Below are 25,801 nucleotides of genomic sequence, written 5' to 3'. Positions count from 1 at the left end.
CTGGCACAGCTGGGCCTTTGCCAGCGCAGAATGCCAGGCCTGGATCTCCATGGAGACTGCTGATTCTGTGCAAGTTCCAGTTCCAGGAACTCCTCACCCCCAGCTAAATGGAGTTTGTGCCAGCGTGTGAAGTCAACCACCTTATATCATTTACTTCTAATAAGGCCAGATAACAAATGTTAGGTACCCTGGGGAATGTTTCAAGGTAAATAAATCTAATGAGTAAATGGCTCGGGAGTTTATAATCTCTGTACCATATGTCTGTACGAAGTATTGCACAGATACAGAGTTGGGAAATCACAGTTTACAATATGTGGTGTAGGTGCTGTCTTCTTACCTTTCTGGGTGCTTTCCTCCGGTTACAGCACTGCACCGTCCCTTTTCATTTTTCTTTGGAAATAATAATTCCGCCCACTATTCTCAGTGGAGGGGAAATGTCATACTGCTAGTCTTGTGAGGTGGAATTTAACAAGGCTGAAGCTTTCACATGGGATCAAGATTCAACAACAAAAGCCTTGACTTTGGAAGCATTAGAAAAAGTTTTTCTGCATTTTCTTGAATATCAGTGGGAAACTTGAAAAACTTACCTGAAAAAGTGGTGCTGGTGATCTCTCCTGCCCTTTAATCATGTTGCATGTTTTGAGGTGCATTCATGATTCTGGGTCCACCACACATTGGTTATTGGTCCATGAAGCCCCTTCATTAGGCTTTCTGTGTTACTGAAATATGGCTCACTGAACAGCACTCTGTGTGTACAGACGTATGTGTATTTGTATCCTCATGCAGATTACAGCACATTATTCCCGCTGTTTCTGCACCTGGCCTTTTTTTTTTTACTGTTCTTATGTTGCTGGCACAGAGTTGGAACAGATTTGGAACAAAAGCAGCTGGAGGAACCTAATGGACGATGCTTTCAAGCTGCTCTAGGTTGAGATGCGATGATAACAGCCTCTGGGTGGTCAGTATCTGCTGGATGCTAAGGCCCAGTCTCACCTTCACTTCCCAATAAACCTTCTCAGACACACAGGTTTTAGTTTTTAAAAAGACAGCACAAAAAGAAAATAAAAAATGATTAGTTATTCTGTTAGCAAGGATGTTTTTCCTCCATCTTTAGACTTGGTCGTAATACCCTCCCCCTTCCATCCCAGCAGCTTAAAACAAACATTTAAATCTTGTTTCTGTGTCACATCCACTGTGGGGCAGCAGGGGACTCAGTTTATTGTAATTGCTTGGGGACCTAGGCTGACAGCACCCTGCGCCAGAACGGAAAGGGTGCTGTGGAGGGTCTTGAATCAGCATTAAACCTCATTTACTAGTATACTCAGCTCATTGGCCAGAATTAATCACAGGGTCCTACCCAACTGCAGAGGGACTGGAATGTGCCTGTTAGGGAAGGAGTCAGAAATATTTGGTGAACAACTTCAATAACTACATTTAGACTTTCAGATTGCTCAGTACATCTATATATATATGAAAAGCCAGCTATCGGAATGACCAGTCACTATGATGCCCACTGTAGCCAGCAAACCAGCCCAATGGGGGGTAGAGGAAGGGCCTGGCCGGCCAACCTCTCACGTTCCTGCCCCTGATCGGCCTGGCCTCTCTCACCCCGATTGGCCTGCAGCCCCTCCCCCCCAGCTGGCCCGCGCCTGATTGCCCCTCCTCCCACCCCAATAGGGGGTGGGGCTGGCCAGCCAACCTCCTGCAGCCCCTCCTCCTGCCCGCCCCCATCCCAGATCAGCCTCCCCACCCCTATCAGGGGCAGGGCCGGTCAGTGAACTGCCTGCAGCCCCTCCCCCTGGCTGGCCCGCCCCCGATGGGCCCCCACTACCCCAATAGGCCCACAGCCCCTCCCCCCAGCCCGCTGCGCCCCAATCAGCCCCCCCACTCCGATCAGGGGCGGGGCTGGCTGGCCCACCGCCCACAGCCCCTCCCCATAGCCAGTCCCTCCCCCAATCAGCCCCCACCCCAGTTGGGGGCAGAGCCTGCCGGCCAATCATCCTCTGCCCCTCCCTGCAGGTGGCCCAGCCCTGATCCGTCTCTGATTGGGGTAGGCTGGCAACCTCCCACGCTGTCTCCTCTTCCCAACAGGCCCCGCCCTGATCTGCCCCGATTGGAGCGGGGCTGGCAGGATCCCGTCTATGCACAAACTTGTGCACTGGGCTTCTAGTATTTATATACACAGACAACTCTAAGATGTTTTTACATCAACAAGAGAAACACTGTAAATACAAATGTCATTGCTTTTTTCCACCTCATGTTACAGTGGAATCTTTCCTGGTCATAAATATGTGTTTAAATATATAATAAGTACTTCAAAGAAAGTACTGCCAATTATAACTGTAAGTCATGGGTTTTAAGATACAGCCTAATTTCAGAGATGTTCAAATAATGAAAAACATTTACATCTTAAATTGATGGAATAAGTAATATCTTGGAGGTCTTTAAGTTTTATTTTAGAGAGACTGTCTCTTTTTTATCGCTGCATAGAACTTCACTTTATAATGCACATGACAGCTTTACTCAAGTCCTTATTGATACACATGTGGATGGTTTTCGGTCTTCAGTTATAAAAGATAATGCTGTTTGAATAACCTGTTAATATGCCATTTCATACAGGGTTGGTTTTTCAAAAGTGGATTCCTGAGTTAGAGATATATATTCATGATTTTGATAGAAGTTATACTCATTTACAATCCCACCAGCAATGTATGAGAGGATTTATTTATAACTTCATCAATAGGGTGGATTATTAAACTTTCAGATTTTTGCCAGCCCCGGCAGATGGAAGATTATAGTCTCAATGTAGTTTTCATTTGTGTTTCTCTTAAGAGCACAGGCTGAGTTTCTGAACACTGGGTATACATATCTTCTGCACATTTTTCCATTGGGCTGCTGGCTGCTTCCAGTTTGTATGCACGAGGCTCTTTAAATATTAGGGAAATTATTATCTGTTAGGATTTACAAATGTTTCCTATTTGTCATTGCCTTTTTTCTTTTTTTAATTGAAGGCAATTTTTAAAAATCTTTGTTGTTGAAAGTATTACATATACCCCCTTTTTCCCCATTGGCCCCTTCTTACCCGCCGCCACTCCAGGCCTTCGCCACACTATTATCTGTGCCCATGGGTTATGCATTTATGCATCCAAGTTCTTTGGTTGATTTCTTCCTTGATTTTCTTATATGGCTTTTGGATTTTAAGTCATAGTTCGACTCAACAAAGTTATTAAGGAATTCTCATGTGTTTTCTTCCATTTCTCCTCCCCTGGCCTTTATGCTGCTGTTCTTGGGCATTTGACTTATACATAATTACATTTTAAGCTCTCAAATACCTTGTTGTTAATAATAATCTTTCTATGTAGATAGCATTTTTAGTGCCCTTAATGCCTTTGTGTAGACCCCAATTTCCAACTGATAGAATTTCCTTCTTCCTGAAGGATTTTTTTAAAAAAACTTTTCATATAGTATAGGTCTGCTAGTGATGAAGTCTTTCATCTTTTGAATGTCTAAAAGCGTCTTCATTATGCCTTCATTTTTTAATGATTTTTGCTTACCTTTTCCGCCCGCTCCCCACTCCCCGCGAGCGCCGCACCACCCTCACTCCGAGCTCCGTGCTCCTAAGGCAGCGCCTCCATCTCCTTGCAGCCGCAATCATGATCATCTACCGGGACCTCATCAGCCATGAGGAGATGTTCTCCGATATCTACAAGATCCGGGAGATCGCGGACGGGCTGTGCCTGGAGGTAGAGGGAAACTGGTCAGTAGGACAGAGGGTAACATTGATGACTGGCTTATTGGTGGAAATGCCTCCGCTGAAGGCCCTGAGGGCGAAGGTACCAAAAGCACAGTAATCACTGGTGTTGACATTGTCGTGAACCACCACTTGCAGGAAACCAGCTTCACAAAAGAAGCCGACAAGAAGTAATACTTTAAGCAATAAAAAAAATAAAAATAAAAAAAAGAAGTACATCAAAGATGACATGAAATCAATCAAAGGGAAGCTTGAAGAACAGAGACCAGAAAGAGTAAAGCCTTTCATGACAGGGGCTGCAGAACAAATCAAGCACATCCTTGCCAATTTCAAAAACTACCAGTTCTTTATTGGTGAAAACACGAATCCAGATGGCATGGTGCTCTGCTGGACTGCCGTGAGGATGGTGTGACCCCATATATGATTTTCTTTAAGGATGGTTTAGAAATGGAAAAATGTTAACAAATTGGGCAGTTTGGCTCCATCACCTGTCATCTCACTGGCTGCTGCTTTTCATCCACACACCAAGACTAGGACAAATGGGACTGATGTTATCTTGAGCTCTTCATTTATTTTGACCTTGATTCGTTTGGAGCGGAGGCGTTGTTTTTAAGAAAAAAACATGTCGTGTAGGTTGTCTAAAAATAAAATGCATTTAAATTTAAAAAAAAAAAAAAGATTTTTGCTTAGTGCAGCATTTGATGGTGGAATGTTTTTTTCTTTGAAGATATTGTGCTAATGTCTTATCACTTACATTGGTTCCAGTAAGAAATCTGATACCCTTATCTCTGCTTCTGTGTATAGCATGGACTTTTTCCTCTAGCTGATTGTCTCTTATCACTGGTTTTGAGCAATTTGATTATGGTGCCATTTTCTTTATGTTTCTTGTGCTTAGGATTCACTGAACTTCATGGATTTGTGGGTTTATAGTGTTCATCAATTTCATCAGTTTCTCATGTGTTTTCTTTCATTTCTCCTTCCCTGGCCTTTATGCTGGCTTTTATAGTGTTCATCTAATTTCATCAATTTAGAAATTTTAAGCCATTCTTTCTTTAAATATTTTTTTCTGCCTGCCCTCTTCCTTAATATACAATTACTAGTACTTCTTATATATGAGGCCATATGCTGTCCCACAGTTCAGATGCTCTTTTCAATATTTTAGATTTTTTTTCTCTGTTCTGTTTCATTTGGAGAGGGTCACTGCTATGCTTTCTTCACTCATTTTTTCTTCTATTTTCTTATCTGCTATTTATCCTATAAATGTTATTTTTCATCTCATAGGTTGTCATTTTCATCTTCAGAAAACCTTGATTTGGGCCCTTTTCATATCTTCTGTGTCCCTACTTTAACTCAATTTTTAAAATAATGACCCTTTTGAGATATAATTCACATACCATACAACCAACCAATTTGAAGTATACATTTCAATGTGGGTTTTGTTTTTTGGGGGGGAGGGAGGGATGGGTAATAGTATATTTTATATAGTATTTAAATATTAACTATTTAAATTTTAAATATTTTAAAAATAGTATTTTGGGGGTGAATAGTATATATGCAGGGTTGTGCAACTATCACCATAATCTAATTTTAGAACATTTTCATTATCCCCAAAAGAAACCTTGTACCAAATAGCAGTTACTCTCCAGTCCCTTCACCTTCTCCATCTCAGCCCTCGGCAACCACTAACCTACTTTCTGTCACTGCGTATTTCCTATTTTGGACACTTCATAGAAATCAGATTATGCTATTAGTGATCTTTTGTGGCTGGTTTGTTTCACTTAGCATGTTTGTGAGGTTCATCCGAGCATGTATCAGTACTTCAGCCCTTTTTTTATAGCTGAATAATATTGCATTGTAGACTGTATCGTTTTGTTTGTTCATTAGTTGATGGACATTTGGATTGTTTCCACTGTTAGGCTATTATGAATAATGCTGCTATGAACACACACACACACACACACGTGTATATATACATAAATATATATTTTTTGTGGATATATAGTTTCATCTACGTAGCTTACTGAAATATGAATACAGTTATAATAACTTTTAATGTCTTTCTCTGCTAATTCTAACTTGTGGATCAGTTCTAGGTCTATGTTGATTGACAGATTATTCTTTTCATTGTGGGTCATGCTTTTCTGTTTCCTTGCATGCCTAGCAATATGATTGGATGCTGAATTTTACCTTAGTGGATGCTGGGTCTTTTTGTATTTTTATAAATCTTTTTGAGCTTTGTTCAGGGATACAGTTGTTACTTGGGAAGAGTTTCATACTTTCCGGTCTTCTATGGTTTGTTAGGTGGGCCTGGATCCGTGTTCGGTCAATTACTGACTGAGGCAAGACCTTCCAGGGATACGAGTGATCCAGGGCCCTGGGACTGCAGAGGTTTTACATGGTGACCCATGAGAACACAGCTCGCGCAAGCCCTGTGTGAGTGCCCACACTGTCTGCTCCAGTCCTCTCAGGGGAGTCTTTCCTGGGCCTCACGTGCATGTTCGGTACTCTGTTAAATATTTGGGGCTTTGTGCAGATCTCTAGGGTTCTCTCTCTGCAGCTTCCTCCTCGTGGCCTGTCTCCTGTTAACTCCGCTCCGTAGTTTCCCTGGATTCAGCGGCTTTGAGGTCGGCTGGGTTCTGCCTGAGTCTCCCCTCCCTGTGCAGTGACCGTGAGCAGGGGCAACCTTAGCGCGCTCCTTCTTTGTTTCCTCTGTCTCAGGGATCACCGTCCTCCATTGCCTGGTACCTGGAATCATGAATACCGGTATTTAATGTATTTTGTCTGTTTTAAGAAGGCTTTGTTGTTGTTGTTAGTCCTCACCCAGGGATATTTTTCCATTGATTTTTATGGAGAGTAGAAGAGAGATGGAAAGAGAGAGAGAAACATCGATGTGAGAGAAACATTGACTGGTTGCCTCCTGCATGAGCCTTGACCCAGGGCCTGGGCCAGGAAGGAGCCTGAACCCAGTTAATTTACATGCTTGTCTATTATTAGGTAAGATATGTCTATCAGGTGTCAGGAACATTCTGTATTATTAGTAGAAGTCTTTTGCTACATTTTAATATCTGGTAGTACTAGCTCCTTTTCAAATTTCTAAAAAAAAATAGATACATTTATTACTCATAGGTCCTGGAGGAGGTACATGAACCTCAAGGGGCCACACCAGAAGACCAAGTCTGGGTGCTGGCAGAAAGCTTTTTTTTAATATTCAATATTATTTTGTATTAGTTTCAGGTGTGCAGCAAAGAGAGCTTTTTATTTTTGTTTTTTTATATATATTTATGGATTTCAGAGATGAAGGGAGAGAAAGACAGAGAGATAGAAACATCAATGATGAGAGAGTATCATTAATCAGCTGCCTCCTGCACGCCCCACACTGGGGATCGAGCCTGCAACCTGGGCATGTGTCCTGCCTGACCCAGAATCGAACCCTGACCTCCTGGTTCATAGGTCGATGCTCAACTATTGAGCCATGCTGGCTGGGCAGAGAAAGCTTTTTAGACCTTTTTTTTAAAAAAATCTTTCCCCCCAGCTATTCTTGTTTATTTTTGCATTATTTTTCCATGTGAACTTTAGGATCAACTTGACTCGTCCATCAATAAACAGAATCCTGCTAGTTAACATGACTGTTAACTTGTAGAAGAAAATCTTTAGGATGAGGATCTCCTGTCCACAGACACGCCTGTCTTTCTGTTTGCTCAAGTCTTCTTTTGGGAGGCCCATTACTGTGTTTAAATTTTCATATCATATGATATTTTATACTTGTTAAAGTTTTCCTCAAGTATTTATTTTTTGTTGTTATTTTCATAAATGGGATTTTCCCCTCTTTTATTTCACGTATTAATTTCTGAAAAGTTAACTGAACTCTTGAGAACATTTTCATTTTATTTAACTTAGAATCCACATTCCTACACCACAAGGCTTGGAAGGTAGAAGTGGCTCCTCAATGCTTAGATGTTAGAATAAAGATGAAGAATTACTTTAACTGCATTAATATTATATTTACATTATGGATGCTTACCTAGGGGCTTTGTTTTTAATTATTAAAATGTAGAGATTGATCATTCTGATCTTGTTTGCGCGTTACCTTATTATAGCTCTTGTAAATAAGACTCTTATTTATATCTTTCTCTAGCTATCTGTGTTTGAACTACCTAGAGTAAGTTAGTAGAGCTAAAGATGATCATATCCAGTGAATGGATCCTTAGTCTGATAAGTGAATAGGAATTTGCTTTAGAAATAAAGTGGCTTTTTAAAAACTTACAGTATTACATTGCTTCTAGAAGTTAAAGAAAATAGAAATAAATGGACATGCTGTGCTTGTGGATTGGAAGACTTAATATTGTTAAAATGTCATACTACTCACAAGCTCTACAGTCAGTACAATTCCTATCAAAATCCTAATGGCATATTTTGCATAGAAAAAAAATCTGATTTTCAATAGTAATTCAATTTCAGTAGGAAAATATCCTAAAATTCATTGGGAATCTCAAAGGACCTTGAATAGCCAAAACAAACATGAGAAAGGAAAGCAAAACTGGAGGCCTCACACTTTTGATGTCAAAGCATAATACAATGCTGTAGTAACCAACAGAGTGTGGCATTGGCATGAAGGCAGACACAGACCAAAGGAACAGAAGGGAGCCCAGAGGAAGCCCTTGTGTACAGGGTCAAATGATCTTGAGAGGTGCTCAGTCTTACACAGTAGGGAGAGGACAGCCTCCTCGACGAATGGTGTTGGGAAAACTGGATATCCACATGCAGAAGAATGAAGTTGGCTCCCTACCTCACACCACACAAAGGTTAACTCGGCATGGATTCAAGTCCTAAACGCAAGACCTGAAACTCTAAAGCTCCTAGAAGAAGCCATGGGGGAAGCTTCATGACACTGGATTTGGCAACGATTGATTGGATTTGGCAACGATTGATTGGATTTGGCACCCAAAGCACAGGCAACAAAAGCAAAAATAGACAAATGGGAGTACATCAAATTTAAAAACTTGTTCACATCAAAGGACACAAGCAATAGTGAAAAGCAACCTATGTCGAATAGGAAAAATATTTGTAAGGGATATTTGTAAATATCTGTTACATGAGTAAATATAAGGGGTTAAATACATAAAGAAATCTTATAAAGAAGTACATCTCAACAAAAACAAACCAATTAAGACATGGGCAAAGCACAGTTCTCCAAAGATATTCAAATGGCCAACAAGCCGTATTGGAAAAAGATGCCCCACTTTTCCCTCCTTATGTCTCCTTTATTTTCACACAGAACACCTGCCTCTGACGCTCTTGGTCACCAAGTGTGTAGGTGTCTTCCCCTCACCAAGCAATTCTGTGACACTAGCTGGGTGTCCTCGGAAAAAACTTCCCAGGGCCGACAGACCAAAGAAAGAGGCTGACAAGGCCAGCATTGCATCAGGAGTTGAGTAAGCCCTAGCCAGGTTCGGTCCGTGGTTAGAGTGCCAGTCCCTGGATTGAAGGGTCATGGGTTCAATTCCAGTCAAGGGTATGTACCTCAATTGCAGGCTCCATCCCCAGCCATGGTCAGGGTGCCTGTGGGAGGCAACCAATCGATGTGTCTCTCACATAGATGTTTCTCTCTCTCTGCCTCTCCCCGACCCTTACACTCTCTAAAAATCAATGGAAAAAATACTCTCAGGTAAGGATTAACAAAAAAATAAAAATTTTGTCCAGCCATCATGACTCAGTGGTTGAGCATCGACCTATGAAGCAGAAGGTCACAGTTCAATTCCTAGTCAGAGCTGCAGGGTCAATCCCCAGTGTGGGGCATGTAGGAGGAAGCCCATCAGTGATTCTCATCATTGATGTTTCTCTCTCTCTTTCCCTCTTCTTCATGAAATCAATAAAAATGTATTTTTTAAAAAGACTTTATTAAGGGAACTTACATACCAGGTGCCAGGCACTAGGGGTTATATAGGACAGGGCAGCATGGATACAGGTACTGGTGTGTGATTTGGCCCAGCTAAGGGGAAAACACCTTACATACTTGCCCAGGGCGGGCAAGGACCTGTTCCAGGAACCAGCACACCTGAGGCACAGGGCGGGGTAGGACAGCCTCTGAGGGGTTGTGGGAAGCAATCTGTGTTCTGGCCCAGATCTGACTGGATCTAGCATGAGTGTGAGGCAGGGTCAGGCAGTAGTCTGACATCCTGGGTTAGTCTCTCCTCTACAGTTCTATACTTTAACTCAAATTTTCTCCCCAATTTTATTTTGTATTTATTTCAGGTATATAGCTTAGTGGTTAGAGAATCATATACTTTATGTAGTGTTCCCCTCGATATTTCCAGTACCCAACTGGTACCACCGATACTTATCACTTAACACTGCCTGGAGATAGCGTCAGCCCCACGGTCACTGGCTCAGTCCCACACCAGCGCCATCCCTCTGTGCTTCTGACCTATCAGCTATAAGTCAGAGGTTCCACAACCACCCTTCTGGTTTAATTTTCTAGGATGGCTCAGCTCACAGAACTTCGGAAAACTGTTTACTTACACTTACTAGTCCTATCTAATAAAGAGAAACATGGTAATTAGCCGTACCTCTGCTACGCTTCCCATTGGCTAATCAGGGTGATAATCAAATTAACTGCCAGCCAAGATGGCGGCCAGCAGCCAGGCAGCTTGAAGCGAACATGAGGCTTGCTTGCTTCAGTGACGGAGGAAGCCAATGTTCCCCGCCTGCTGCTGCCGGCCTCTGAGCTTGCAGTTTGAAACATTGTTACAAATATGGAATCTAAACAAACTCCAGAAACCTGCTTTCAGCCAGCCAGGATCTCAGAGCTGGAGTTGAAACAGTGCTTCGATTATAGAACCCAAACAAACCAGATACCTGCTTTCAGCAGCCGAGACCTCAGAGCTGGAGCCAAGCCTCAGACCTAAAGCTGGCCCAGAATAAAGAAAAAAAGGAGCGGTTGGGAGCTTCAGTCACCCGCTAGCCTGAAAACAGCCCTCCGGCCCTCACCCAGGATGGCCAGGCACCCAAGCGGGACCCCCACCCTGATCCAGGACACCCTTCAGGGCAAACCAGCTGGCCCCCACCCGTGCACCAGGCCTCTATCCTATATAGAGCCTGGGATAAGCGGAGCCACGAGGCCTCCCGGCACCGGGATCAGTGTGACAGGGGGCAGCGCCCAAACCCCCTGATCGCCCTGCGGCTCTGTGTGAGACAGGGGGCGGGGCCACAACCTCCCTATCCGCCCTGCTCTGTTTGTGACAGGGGAAGGCGCCCCAACCCCCTGATCGGCCCTGCTCTGTGCCTGATAGGAGGGAGCTCCCCAACCCCCTGATCGCCCTGCGGCTCTGTGTGTGACAGGGTGCAGCGCCCCAACCCCCCCACCCCACGGGCCCTGCTCTGTGTGTGACGGGGTAGAGCCATAACCTCCCCATAGGCCCTGCCCTAAGTGTGACAGGGTGCGGCACCCCAACCCCCTGATCCGCCCTGCTCTGTGTGTGACAGGGGGCGGTCCCCCAACTCCCCTATCGGCCCTACTCTGTGAGTGACGGGGGAGCTCCTCAACCCCCTGATGGGCCCTGCTCTGTGCATGACAGGGGGGAGCTCCCCAACCCCCTGATCGACCCTGCTCTGTGCGCGATAGGCTATGGAGCCCCAGCCCCCCTGATGGGCCTTGCTCTGTGAGTGATGGGGCAGCGCCCCAACCTCCTAATTGGCCCTGCTCTGTGCGTGACGGGGTGGCACTGCAACCTCCCCATCGACCCTGCCTTGAGTGTGACAGGGGGCAGTGCCCCAACCCCCCAATCGGCCCTACCCTGAGTGTGACTGGGGGTGGCATCGCAACCTCCCGATCCGCCCTGCTCTGTGCATTACAGGGGGCAGCACCCCAACTCCCCAATCGGCCCTGCTCTGAGCCCGACCAGGGGCTGCACCTAGGGATTGGGCCTGCCCTCTGCCATTCGGGAGCAGGCCTAAGCCAGCAGGTCGTTATCTCTCGAGGGGTCCCAGACTGTGAGAGGGCACAGGCCGGGCTGAGGGCCCCCCCCACTTCCCCCCGAGTGCACAAATTTTTGTGCACCAGGCCTCTAGTTTATTATAAAAGGATATGATAAAGGATACAGATGAGTATCCAAATGGAGACATGTGGGGGAGGGTATGTGGGATGGGCATGGCGCTGTGATGCCCTCCCTGGGCCTGCCACTCTGCCAGCACCTCCATGTGTTCACCAACCTGGCAGTTCCTCGAACCCCGTCATCGGGAATTTTACGGAGGCTTCCTCATGTAGGCATGAGCAGTGACCAGCTCCATTTCCAGCCCCACTCTCCTCGGGAGAATCTGGGTGGGGCTGAGAAGTCCAAGCTGTAGTAGGACTTGGTCCTTCTGGTGACCAGCCTCCTGTCCGGTCACCTCATCAAAATGAGACACTCTTAGTGCCCAGGAAATTCAAAGGGATTTAGTGTCCTGTGTCAGGAGCTGGGTCAAAGGCCTAATATCAGAGCAATATTACACTCCTAGTGTTCTTATCACTTAGGGTTTAGGAGTCTGTGCCAGGAACTGGGGCAGAGACCAATATGTATATTTTCTATTATTCCACATAAGCGTATGAAAAAACAGTCAGCATCACTAATTAGGGAAATGCGGATCACAACCACAATAAGGCATCACCTCATACCTGTTAGGATGACCACTATCCATAAAATAAATACATACATAAATGGGTTGGTGAGAATGTGGAGAAATTGGACCTCTTGTGCACTGTTGAAGGGAATATAAAATGGTGCCTCTGCTATGGAAAACAGTATGGAGCCATATGATCCAGCAGTCCCACTTCCAGGTACATACAGATGGGCCAAAAGTAGGTTTACAATTGTTCAAGTGAGAAAAATATAAGTAATAATAGAAGAATAAACTCTGAGTTTCATGTATTCACAACTGTAAACCCACTTGCACATCCAAAAAAACTGAAAACAGGATCTCAGAGAGAGCTGCAGGTTCACTAGCAGTTTTCACAGTAGCCAGGAGTGGGAGTGACCTGAACGTCCATTAACAGATGAGTGTATAAGGAAAGTGTGGTATATGCATACACTGGCATGTTATTCAGCCTTAAAGAAAACTGGCAATTCTGTCTCATTCTACAATATGGATGAACCTTGAAGACATTATGCTGAGTGAAGTCAGCCAGTCACAAAAAGTCACTGTGATTCCATCTAGGCCAGTGGTTCTCAGCCTTCCTAATGCCGCGACCCTTTAATACAGTTCCTCATGTTGTGGTGGCCCCCAACCATAAAATTATTTTCGTGGCTACTTCATAACTGTAATTTTGCTACTGTTATGAATCGTCATGTAAATATCTGCTATGCAGGATATATTTTCATTGTTACAAATTGAACATAATTAAAGCTTAGTGGTTAATCACAAAAATTTTATGTAATTATATATGTGTTTTCCGATGGTCTTAGGCGACCCCTGTGAAAGGGTTGTTCGACCCCCAAAGGGGTCAAGACCCACAGGTTGAGAACCGCTGATCTATGAGGTGTATCTAAAGTAGTCAAACTCTTAGAATCAGAAAGCGAACGGTGGTTGCCATTATGGGGGGAGGGGAAGGGGAGAGCTAATGTTCAATGGGTATAGAGTTTCAGTTTTTCGATATAAAGTTTGAAAGATCTGTTGTGTGACAAATACGCATATAGTTAACACTAATGTAGTGTACACTTAAAATGGTTATGATGATGGTAAATTATGTTATGCTGTTTTTTAAAAAACTTAATTGATTTTTAGAGAGAGGGAGAGAAACTTCGATGTGAAAGCAAAACATTGATTGGCCAAATATCAATCACATTATCAGTTGAAGCCCAGGCCAGTGACCAGGAATCGACTGGCAGCCTGTTAGTACACAGGATGACAGTGTCCAACCGAGTCACACAGGCCGGGGCTGTTATACTGTTTTTATCACAAAGAAAAACCCCTTATGGTTTTTTAAAAAAACCTCAGTCTCACATCTATTTCTATTTGCATGCTAATGTTAATGTTGATAATTGTATAGGTATTTCTTGCTGGAATATACTAGGCTCCTGGAGATTAAGAATCCACATGTCAGAGAATGTTCAGCTGTATCTTAACCAAATAAGTTCATCTGACAAATATAAGGGTTACTTTTAGGAGTGGAACAGATATTTGGAATTATTATTTAGGCTGTGTGATTAAGCACAGTGCTTGCACACATTCATTCAACCTTAACAAGATATACTCACCCGGTGTACATTTTATCAGAATTTTCAGTAGTTGGTGATTTTTTCAACAGGAAGATGACACTCCTGCTTTCAGGCAGTGTTTTCCGGTGGCAACTCTCTAGATGACACTGTAAAGTGTAAAGCTGCTCCATAGTTACAAGCTAAATAGCACTTTGTCATAAAATAGTTAATAAATATAATTCAGCATTCACATTAAATTCCTGGATTTTAAATGATTTCTCTTAAGACTTTATTTTTAAAAAATCAAACTTCAAATTTCAGAGCATAAAGAACACTAACTCAAAATTATGTTAATCTCAGCCCGGATTGTTTTTTTTCTCCTCAAATTACTGTATAGGCAAATTTTTCTTAGAATCCTTGGCTTCCTGCTTCACGTAGGACTGCTGCAGAGAGCTGTTACTGCTGAACACATCTGTCATGTTAAAGACTGAGCCGTCAGTAAAGGTGGTGTGCGCCGTCGCGGACGCACGCTCCATGGCGGGGCAAGAAGGGCCCCTGGGCGAGCATCCCAGTCTCTGCTGCTTGTCTCCTCTGGACCCCAGGGTGTGTCTTCTGTGGTGTCTCGGTCCTCCCTCCTCTACTCCCCAAGGAAGCAGAGCTTCGAAGGGAGCTCATGCTGGAAAAGCTCAGGACAGCATCTCTATACAGTGTTGGTTGTGGTGTTTCCCCCCATCTTTCCTTTTGAAAAGTAGATTAAAGTATTAATCTTGAAAGCCACATCATAGAAAACAAGCAGTTCGGAAGTTACTTACCTGAGCCATTTAATTATTTTTCCTTTGGCTTTCCTTGAAGCCACACCGTGATATAATAATGAGAAATTGGGGCCTTTTTTGTTTTAATGCTGGCATATATGCTCCTATATATAAACTGATTCAGGATCCATTGGTTATATTTGTTCAAAGCTTTGTTTTTCTCCGTTGTCACTGCTGAGTGGCCCTGTGAAAGTTACTTAATCTCCCTGGCTCTGGGTCTCTCACCTGTGAAATGAGGGCGATAATACCTAGATCAGTGGTTCTCAACCTGTGGGTCGCGACCCCTTTGGGGGTCCAACGACCCTTTCACAGGGGTCGCCTAAGACCATCGGAAAACACATATATAATTACATATTGTTTTTGTGATTAATCACTATGCTTTAATTATGTTCAATTTATAACAATGAAAATACATCCTGCATATCAGATATTTACATTACAATTCATAACAGTAGCAAAATTACAGTTATGAAGTAGCAACGAAAATGATTTTATGGTTGGGGGTCACCACAACATGAGGAGCTGTATTAAAGGGTCGCGGCATTAGGAAGGTTGAGAACCACTGACCTAGATCATGAGAATCAGTGAAAAATAACAGTATGTGTGAAGTGTCTAGACTAGGATGTATTAGGAAATGAGAATTTCCTTCTCCTCTAGCCCTCCCTCCATTTATTTATTCATTTGTTCATTAAGTAGACAATTACCCAGTGCTGGTTGTGTCGTAGGTACTGTGCTAGGTAAGGTGTGTTTCTCACCACACTCATTCTCTTCAAGTTGCTGAGAAAAATCAAAGTCGGATGTTAGGATCAAGGCTCTTGGAACCAAAGACCCTAAAAGCAGGAGGAAAGCCACAGCTCCCTCGCTGTTGTTTTGCTGACACTTGGGAGGCCTTTTGTTTGTTCGCAGTTTAGAAACTGGTGGACTTAGAGGAAATAGTCCCCTTAGGTCTGCTGTCCTGTATAGCCACCGCTATTCACGGTAGCAGATACTGAACATTCCCATCCTCGTGGACAGTTCTGTTGGGCCACGGTGTTCCAGGTAGTGTAAGAGTTGGATCATGAGTAGATCAATATTTTAGATGAAGAGAGACAAGAGATATATGAAGAGCTCCAGATTATCTGCTATTTTCTGAGATCTGAAGCAAGTCTCAGTTGGAGCCATATAACATGGTATTATTAACAGTTTTCTCTTGGAACTCTCAATCCAGAGTACTTTTAAAATTATGTGGTTGATTGAATATAAAGAATGGCAGATAATCTTTCCATTAAAAGATAAAAATAGCCCTAGCTGGTTTGGCTGTGTGGATAGAGCATCAGCCTGCGGACCAAAGGGTCTTGGGTTCGATTCTGGTCAAGGGCAGGTACCTCAGTTGCAGGCTCCTCCCCAGCCAGGCCGTGTGCAGGACGCAACCAATCGATGTGTTTCCCTCACATCGATATTTCTCTCTGTCTTTCCCTCTCTCTTCCACTCTCTCTAAAAGTCAATGGAAATATATCCTTAGGTGAGGATTAAAAATAAAAAAGCTAAAAATATTATTTCAGGAATTTTTGAAAGAATCTTTCTATTAGCCACATTATCTTTTCTGGTAGATTTTTTTTTTTAAGTTGCAATGTAATATACTATTCATAGTTTATGCAGTACAGTAAATTAGGTCAAGATAATTCTTAACTATATTCTATAGAAAATGCTTTGATAGCCCTAGCTGGTTTGGCTCAGTGAATAGAACCTGCGGATTGAAAGGTCCCAGGTTTGATTCTAGCCACGGGCACATGCCCAGGTTGCAGGCTCGATTCCCAGTAGGGGGTGTGCAGGAGGCAGCCGATCAATGATTCTCTCTCATCATTGATGTTTCTATCCCTCTCCTTCCTCTCTTAAATCAATGAAAATATATAAAAAGATAAAATCACCAAAATTCTTTGATATTAATTCTGTATTCTTTTCATGTAGTTAAAATTCTTTCCTGCCCCTACCCTTTAAGAAGTATAATTCACACATAATAAAATGCACAGGTTTATGTGTATAGTGTGAATTTTAACTAGTGTATACTGGTTTTTTAAAAATATATTTTTACCAGAGGCCCAGTGCACGAATTTGTGCATGGGTGGGGTCCCTCGGCCTGGCCAGCAATCGAGGCCTATGGGGGGGGGGGGGGGGGGCGGGTAGACCGGCAGGGGGCAGGAGCCATGGGAGTTTGGCCAGCTGGCCTCCCCCAATGGGGGCCGATTGAGGGGGCTGGGTGGCCTGGAGGAGAGGACGCAGAAGGTTGGCTGTGAGAGTGCACTGACCACCAGGGAGCAGCTCCTGCATTGAGCGTCTGCCCCCTGGTGTTCAGTGTGCATCATAGCGACCAGACGACCGGTTGTTCCAATAGTTCTGTCCTAACGGTCGCTTAGGCTTTTATATATATAGATTGATTTCAGAGAAAAAGGGAGAGGGAGATTGAGAGAGAAACATCAGTGATGAGAGAGAATCATTGATTGGCTGCTTCCTGCATGCCCCACACTGGGGATGGAGTCCACAATCTGGGCACGTGTCCTGAGTGGAATTGAACCCCGACCTCCTGATTCATACTTCAACTCTCAACCATCCAGTCATGCTGGCCAGGCGAGAAGTGTGTACTCTTGTGAAATACTGTTCCCTCTGGGCCTCTTTCCCTCTTACCTAAATGACACGGTTGATTTCTGCCGGTATAAATTAATTTCCCTGTTCTTAAGCGTTATGTTTTGAGAGTCATGCAGCATGTGCTCTTTTGCGTCCTTTGCTCTGCACAGTGTTTAGTGATGCATCCATTCTGTTTGTACATCAGCACGTCATGGTTTTGTTTTTGTTGAGTAATGTTCCACTGTATGAATATAGTAAACTCGGTTTACCCCTTCTCCTGTTGATGGAAATTTGTGGTCTTTCCAGTTTCTGGCGTTCCAAAGCTGCTACAATTTGAATGTCTTTTTCATGAGCTTATAGGCCATTCATATAAACTCTTTCATAAAGTGTCTTCGAATCTTTTGCCCTGGTTAACATCTAAAATAATTTAATATATACCCTTACGCCACTCTTCTCTACACCATTTTCTTAGAAACCATAGCCAAATTGGCATGACAATTTTTAAAAATCCCCCTGACAGGTTTTTCTATAGAAGAAAGTACTTATTGATAGGACTAGTGGCCTAGAACGGTGGTCAGTCTTAAGCATTTTTCAGGGGGCCTTGAAATACCATTGCAGGTAAGAACAAGCATTGTAAGGATTTGCTTCTGATAAGACAATTATATGTTAAACATACTCATCAAATTAAGGCTTTTATTCACTGAAATCTGAAATGAGACAGATCCTTTACTTACCTTCCCTCCCCTCTGAAATGCTTATTTTGGTAGATACATTAGAGTTCGTCAAAGTGCTTGACTTAGGGTCCTAGGAAAAGATCTGTCTGCGGAAGCTGGCTGCTCAAGTGTCTGACTGCCATGACTAAATGTTATAGGACATGTTGATCCCAGGTCTCTCCGTATTGCACTGATGGAAACGGCCCTGAGCCCATTTGGTCTTGCACAGCTTCTAGGACTTCTTGATAGATAGCAGGTTTCCTGCAGGAAAACTCTAAGTAGGTGGGGCTTAACCAATCTCAGATAAAAAAATTTTTCACACAACAGTCATTTATTAAATATTCTTAGCAAGCAGGCACAGAACATAACCATCTGTCCTATGAGCTTAGTTCCTGCAGTTTTGGGTATTTTGACCATTCCTTTATGAAAGGTTCGGTGGGTCAGCAAGAGTAACTTTCCTCACACCTTCCTAAGTCCTGGCTGGGCTAGTAGCCAAAGCAGCAGGAGACAGAACAGTAGAAAACGTCTGAAATTATTTGGATACACGTGTGGGGGTGCCATAAGACGATGATACCCAAGGAGTCACTGGGCAGTTGAGGTTTAGAAGCCATCCTGGACAAAGGAGGAGGAGGAAAGGGTCTGGGATTTCAAAGGGGAAGCAGACAATTTACCAGTAGAGAGAGCAAGCGGGCCGGAAACAGATACTTGCTGCTGCCCCAGAAACAAGGGGACACAGGGAGGGCAACAAGCAGGCTTTGCAGCTCTCTCGTCCGCCACATTTCATTTCTATACGCCCTTCTTTTAAGCAGGTGCTTCTGTCTGAATTCCTTACGGGGGTAAGGTTCAGAGGTTCTTTCTGAGACTTCTGTTTCCTTTTTTTTTTTTTTTTTAATATATTTTATTGAGTTTTTACAGAGAGGAAAGGAGAGAGATAGAGAGTCAGAAACATCGATGAGAGAGAAACATCGACCAGCTGCCTCCTGCACACTCCCCACTGGGGATATGCTCTCAACCAAGGTACATGCCCTTGACCGGAGTCGAACCTGGGACCTTTCAGTCCGCAGGCCGACGCTCTATCCACTGAGCCAAACCGGTTTCGGCAGACTTCTGTTTCTTAATAATCAGCTTAAAAAATCAATATTCCTAAAGGTATATTTTGGGATGGCAGAGTGTCTGTTGCCTTGAATTGCCATGAATGGAGGTTAAAGCAGCTTCTGTTCCCACCCCGGCAACCTCACCAACACAGCCTTTCCAAGCCCCTTTGGTTTTTACCAGTCTGAAGGAAAACCAGGACCTGGTAGTTTAAATTTGCATTTTGTTATTTTTTAAAGAACATAAAGTTGAAAGAAGATAGGCATCTTCATGAGATGAATTTAAAGTATTTTCCCAGTTTATTTCTTGACTTTGTTGCTACAAGACCTTTTTAAAAGTGGGTATCAATTTAGCAGTCGATTCTGTGGTGTTTAGACTTTATTTTGAAAGGCCTTCTCCAGTTGAACCCCACAAAAAAAGAATTCATGGTTTTGTTGTTTACATTAAAGTCTTTGATTCACCCGGAGTTTTGGAATCAAGTTAGGGAGTTTTACTTTTGAGGCAAACATATATGTGATATGTGATGTATATATTGTATTGGGGTTGTAAATACTGTGTCATTCTTGGGAAAGCGTTGTTGCTGTATTGTCTGTTTTAAGGGAGGTCTTTGCAAAATTTTTCACGGATTATTAAAGTAACACTTTTTATTTATAACTAAACTGGGACTGTACTCATACTGTATCTTAATTATTTTTCACTTGAGACTGTAAGAAACATAGGCTTAGACAATACTTTAAATGGTTGCTTAGCATGGTGTCGGAATTTTTGCTTTTTAACCATTCTAAGGCCTTTAAAGGAATGACTGACCGCAGTAGTGGGCTCACTTTAAAATTTTGACCTATTGTGAAGACACGTTCATGGTAAATAAGGCGCCAGCACTCCCAACCAGCCCGACACTCCGTGGGTCTCCACCTGAGAGAGGACGCAGCCCTGGGTGGCGCAGGTCTGCTGGCCGGGCGCCGGGTGCGGGGCGCGGGGGGGGGGCGGGGGGAGTTAGGCGTCCCCGGGCTGCGCCCTCTGCCGGCAGCGGCCAGGGCGGTGAGGGAGCGCCCCGAGCCGGCGGCAGCGGCCAGGTTCGCCCTCGCCCCTCTCCGCAGGAAGCCCTTCCGCGCTCGGAGCTGCGCGCTCGCCCCGGCGCCGGGGCTGCCCAGAGGCGCCTCCCGCGGGCGCCGCACAGCCTCCTGCGGCGGAGCCGGGGGCCGGGCGCTGGCGGCCGCTGTCGCGGAGGGCGAAGCTCAGCCCGCGCCTGGCGGTGGCGGCCGTGCCCGCTGCGGCCCTTCCAGAAGCTTTGAACTTCCGGGGTGACGCCCCGCTATGCGGTGGAGTCGGTGGCCCTGGGCGGACACCGTTCCCCGGGCTGGGGCCCGGCCCTTTAAACTTTGTTTTTTAAACTCCGGGGGTGTGGTCGCGGCTCCTCCTCCGTCTGCGGCGGGTCGGGTGGTTCCCTGGCCGCCCGGCCCCGCCCGCCCTCCGCCCCGCCTTCCAGATGCTTTGGAGTCATGAGCCGGGCGGGCTCGGGGGCCCGGCTGGTGGCCGAGGTGATCAAAGGTGAGTGCGGAGGGGACGGGGCGCCCCCGGGACGCCGTCTTGAGGTGGCATGAGGCGGGGCCGGATGGGGGAGGCCCATTGCTGGCCAGGAGGTGCCTTCAGCTTTCCCGGCTGGCCCGGCCAGCGCTGTCTCCTGGGCGTGGGTGGCCTTCCCGACTGCCAGCCCCTCGCGCGCTCTTGCTTTGGGGTGACTGTGAACAGACCTGTGCCGTGGGAAGCCCCTGGCTGGCAGGTGACTTGCGTCTCCACCCAAGGGAGCAGAATCTGTGGTCACTGCACGGGGATCAAGGGTCATTTGTGGTTGGCAAAGAGCAAGCCCGTCATCCTTCTGAGTGTTTGTGGTTGCAAGACATTTTAGCTGAGCAGTTTACAAGGAAATAAATACAGCCATTGCGTGAGTTGAATCGCTGACAGTTACCATTTGGGCAAAGGATGCCAGCTGGCGTCCTTTTTTCTTACTATTTTAAAGGCTGGACTTGATTTTGCTACAATTTAAGTGTAAGTATATCTACTAGCACTGCTAGTATTGCTACAACTGGGTATTGCAGGTAACTGCTTTGCCAGGATTTTTAGGCAACTTTTTCTGGGTTAAAGCGGGGGAGGAAGGTTGGAGCCTCAGAACATTATTAGCACCAGTTATCATTCTTTCTAAACCCTCACCTCATGGCTGCCTAACTGCATTTATGCAACACAAGTTCATGGCGCACTCATCATGCAGATACCTCTCATTGCTTCTATTGCAATGGTAATTTGTCTAATTGTAAACGTCACTACAGAAGTAGTAGTGATCCCTAAGAACAGTTGGATAAACATCTGGTTCATTTTGTTGCTGATGTTCTATAGCCTTAAACCTTAATTTTGAAGCAGTTTTGAAAGCGCTCTTTACATAAAATATGGTTTCTTATTGAATGACTCTTTAGGATGTCGTGAAAACAGTGATGCATAGCGAAAGCCACCTGGTTGCTGGCTAGCCATCAAGTGCACACTGCCATTTGTTCAGATTTCTTAGGACAGAGGAAGTAAAGTTTTGCACGAGAGTTTCCTCCAGAAATCAAGCCATACTGCTACGTGAAAAGTCACTTGTCTTTATTGAAACTTATGGTTAAAGGCAGTTGCTCCTTTCAAAAATAGTCTTATTTATTTTCACTCATCAAAATAGAACCTTTCGAAAGTATCTGTTGGCATCCTTACCATCAGAAACCTGTATGGAAAAAATAAAAATCTGACTTCATCGGAACAGAGTTGTATCATGATATATGAAAATTTAAAAAATAACCTGAAGGAAGGAACATTGCAATTTTTCCATTTCAGATCGCCTTTGTTTTGCCATTCTCTGCAGCAGACCAAAGAGTTCATCAAATGTACATTATTTCACCATAGATAATGAACTTGAATATGAGAAGTAAGTATTGGTTTTTAAAAGATTGTTAGTAACTTTTTTTTTTATTTTGAAGAATCTAAAGGTATGTTTATAAATAGGATAACCTTAGAAGATTACAAATCTGTTGACTGATAATTGCAGGATGTTTTTCCTTTAATTTTCCTTTAACCTTTAGTAATAAAGTAGATCCTTAGGGAAAAACTCAAAATGGAAGAATCTTTCTAAATTTAATAACTTATATTTGAAATGCTAATAGTTTACAGTACAATGAAATATAAGCTAATGTATTAAGATGTGTCTTTACCAGTGGAAAAACAGCTTTTTTTTTTTTATTCAGAAAGCATTTTCATATATTATTTGAGGTTATAGGTGTTGAACCATTTTTTTAATAGGCATTATTTACCAGAATATCTCTTCCACTTCTTAAGGCAGTGTGACTGATAACAGTTTGGTGTATGCTTTCTTGTCTGAATTTGATCTTGTAGCTCCAAAAAGGCATTAATATTCAGGGCATCTAGAATATACGTATATGTTTTTGTGTTTTACTTTTAAAGCTTCTACGCAGATTTTGGACCACTCAATCTGGCAATGCTTTACAGATATTGTTGCAAGATAAATAAGAAATTAAAGGTAAAGTCTTTTTTTACATAAGATTTGACTTAATCATTGTTAGCCCGGGCTTGGGGAGGGAAAAGTAAAGAAAGCACATCAGTTTTAAAAAGGAAATGCCGTGTTTTTGCTGCAGTGGTGTTTGGGGCATACTTGTGGTTTTCTTGTTTTATAAAGGCATCGTGCATATGTTAGTTTTCCACAGTTTTGATTGAGCAGTTTGAGTTTGGGTCGTTTGATTCTGGCTTGGATTAGTGATGCTCAAATACTTGAAATCCAAAGTGGAAACTGTTTAATGAAGTAAACCTCTTACTGTCTGACCTAAGGGAACTGAAACCTAACAAGAGAAACGTCCCTTGCTGTGTCGTTGTTCTTCCTGCCTTCGCTTCGGTAGGAGGGAGTGCTAGCGAACAGAGAAGACTCTGCCCCTGGTCTGTCTCTCATCCTGCCTCGACTCTCCCCTGATGTTGTACTCCTTGTGACTTCACCTTGACCTTTTACACGTGCGATCCAGGGGCAGGGAAAGCAAGGGCAGACAGCTGCCTGTGAGGCTGTCACTGAGTGCTGCAACAGTGTATTTCTGTAAGCTTCAGGCTCCATCCATTTATCTTAAAAACCTGGAATGATTGGTCATGCACAATGGGAAGGGTATAAACTGCTAGCAATTCCTAATGAGTCATTTTAAATTCTCAAGTCAAAAATACTGGATTTGGGGACAGGTCCTTTTTAAAAACAACTTTATTCAGTCTACTGAATGATTTACCAGTCTACTACACAGAAGAATTAACATTATTTTCAAGTAAAATGAAATTATGTTAAAAATTTATGGGTAAGGCAGGTGTTTTTTGCTTGAGTGTCAACCCTAAAATTTCACATCATAAATGTTAGAAGCACCTGTCAGCTGAGCTACTAATCTGTAAAGTGGAAGTTGTAGCATTGCCTTTTCTTTTTGTATTATATGTGTGTTCACTGCGAATTTGTATAGAGATGGAGACTCTTCTTTCTGGGCTTTTCCTCTTAAATAGGAATATAAGCATTTATGGTCTTAGGTGTTCACGTCTCCCATCTCCCCTCCCTTTTCCAGTTGTCGGTGGCAGGCTTTTTGTTTCGTGCAGGGCTATGACGCTAACAATAATGTCCTCTCCCCCGACATGTGTTCCTTTGCTTTAATTTTGAAAGAATTTTCCCCCCACACTCGGCCATCTATGGACTTGTATCCTTCGGGTCACTAAGAATGTATTGGTCCCCCCCCCTTAACGTTGTATCATTTACCGGCACAGCTTGTAGGGGGTTGAGCATCCAAACTGGTCAAAGCATTACAGCCTATTCAGTTAGTAGTGATAAATCTGTGTTGAGAGTTTGGGTTAAGAGTCCCCTGTGCTTGTGCCGCTCTATGGCTGGTTGGACTTGTTTCCGTTCTGAAAATCAGCCTGGCTCTCTCACTCCACGTAAGCAACTACAGGAACGTACGCTCACATCCATCCCTAACTCACAGAGGCCTCGCGCGCTCACTGAAGTGCATGCGTCCTGGCCCCACCCTCACCCGAATCCATGCCCACCTATGTTACTGAAGTTCAGGTGCCCAAGTGCTAACTCAGCATGTGTTCCTCTGGGTTTTAACTCGGACACCCTTTTCCTTTTTCACTTTTATTGAAGTGCGGTGTGTGTGCAGAAATGTGTACAGATCGTGAGGGTACAGTTCAGGGAATTTTCACAAACTGCATGTACATGGGCGTCCTCTTGATCATCGGATCAGGGCAGGGCACCAACAGCACCGCTCAGGGGCCCCCCACGCTCTCCGGGCGTCTCTGCGCTCCTCACCCCGCCCGCCCTCCCGCCCCCCATCACTGTACTGATGTCTAACAGAAAGAATTACTTTTGCCCGGTTTTATATACCCTTTTACTTTAATTTAAAGGTCTTGGGAATAGGTTTGTTGTTTTTTCTTAAGTCAAACAGTTGGCCCTGCCCTACCCCTTGCTTCTTATTTATTCTGTCTATACTTTATATCTGTCTATACTTTATATCTGTTCCTGTCTCCTTCCCTCTTCCTTAACTGTGCGTTTCTTCTAACCTAAGAATGCCTTTTATGGGAAGGTACTCGGTACTTTGGGGTATCAAAGTAGGTATTTTTAAAGGTCTTGCTAATATGAATGCTGAGGTTTGGAATTTATCTTCATCACAAAATAAAGTTTTAGAAAACTTGCAATTATGAAACAACACACTAACAGTTGTGTATCTTTATGCAGTCCATTACAATGATAAGGAAGAAAATTGTTCACTTTACTGGCCCTGATCAGAGAAAACAAGCAAATGCTGCTTTCCTTATCGGATGCTACATGGTAAGTGTTTAACTCCTTTCCTCGTGTATTAGTGAAAATGCATACAACAGTGGTACCTCACCTTTGCTGTTGCAAATGCGAAATTATTTTTTCTAAGATGATGTTTTGATTTTTTTTCCAGAGAAATATGTGTTGCTTTTTAAAAATTGACCAGTTGAGGAGGCTGCCCATATGCGGGGACAGGGCATTGGGAAGACCTCTGTCCTTCGTGTTTATTTCGCTGTGAACCTAAAGCCGCTTTTAAAAAGTCTATTAAAAAAAAATTGACCAGCTGTTATGCACTTAAGATTAGAAAATAATGCTCTCAGCCCAGCCGGCATGACAAACTGGTTGAGTGTCAACCTATGAACCAGGAGGTCATGGTCTGATTCCCCAGGTCACGGCACCTGCCCAGGTTGTGGGCTCGATCCCCATGTGGGGCGTGCAGGAGGCAGCCAGTCAATGATTCTTTCTCATCATTGGTGTTTCTGTCTCTCTTTCCCTCTCCCTTTCTCTCTGAAATCAATAAAAATATATTTTTTTAAAAAATTAAAATACACCAAATGAGGTAAGAGTGCTTTATAGGTTGAATATAAGTTTTTCCTAGCTAAGGTGTGGTTCTAAGATTATCTTCATCCTCATCAGAAGGTCTAGCAGGAGAATGCGGTGTGTCAGTGTTGTAGGAAATGGGTAGCATTCTCCCTAGTTTACAAAGGCATTGAGTGGTTGTCTATTGGGCCACTGGACGTGTGTATTGTTAGGTCCGAGAGAGCCCAGGATCGGATACAGGCAGACGTGTGATGAGA

At 43.8% G+C, this 25,801-nt stretch overlaps 1 protein-coding gene across 24 annotated transcripts in view; it reads left to right on the top strand.

The window, feature by feature from the left end:
- The window catches only part of CDC14B (cell division cycle 14B), an 87,252-nt gene that overhangs the window by 12,920 nt on the left and 48,531 nt on the right, over positions 1-25,801 (top strand). For 20 of the 24 annotated variants that reach the window (XM_036331432.1, XM_036331430.1, XM_036331433.1 and 17 more), the window contains 3 exons: positions 21,998-22,088; positions 22,622-22,697; positions 24,924-25,016. In XM_036331432.1, coding sequence (XP_036187325.1) covers positions 21,998-22,088; positions 22,622-22,697; positions 24,924-25,016 — 260 coding nt within the window. Of the gene's footprint in view, positions 1-20,206; positions 20,687-21,159; positions 21,185-21,997; positions 22,089-22,621; positions 22,698-24,923; positions 25,017-25,801 lie in introns of those variants that run through there. The other 4 variants (XM_036331441.1, XM_036331449.1, XM_036331450.1 and 1 more) reach the window with 4 other exon arrangements.

Source organism: Myotis myotis, unplaced genomic scaffold (genome assembly GCF_014108235.1).
Source record: "Myotis myotis isolate mMyoMyo1 unplaced genomic scaffold, mMyoMyo1.p scaffold_m19_p_12, whole genome shotgun sequence".
Lineage (NCBI taxonomy): Eukaryota > Metazoa > Chordata > Mammalia > Chiroptera > Vespertilionidae > Myotis > Myotis myotis.
Note: the sequence above shows the minus strand (reverse complement) of the source record. Positions and strands in the feature narration are given on the sequence as shown.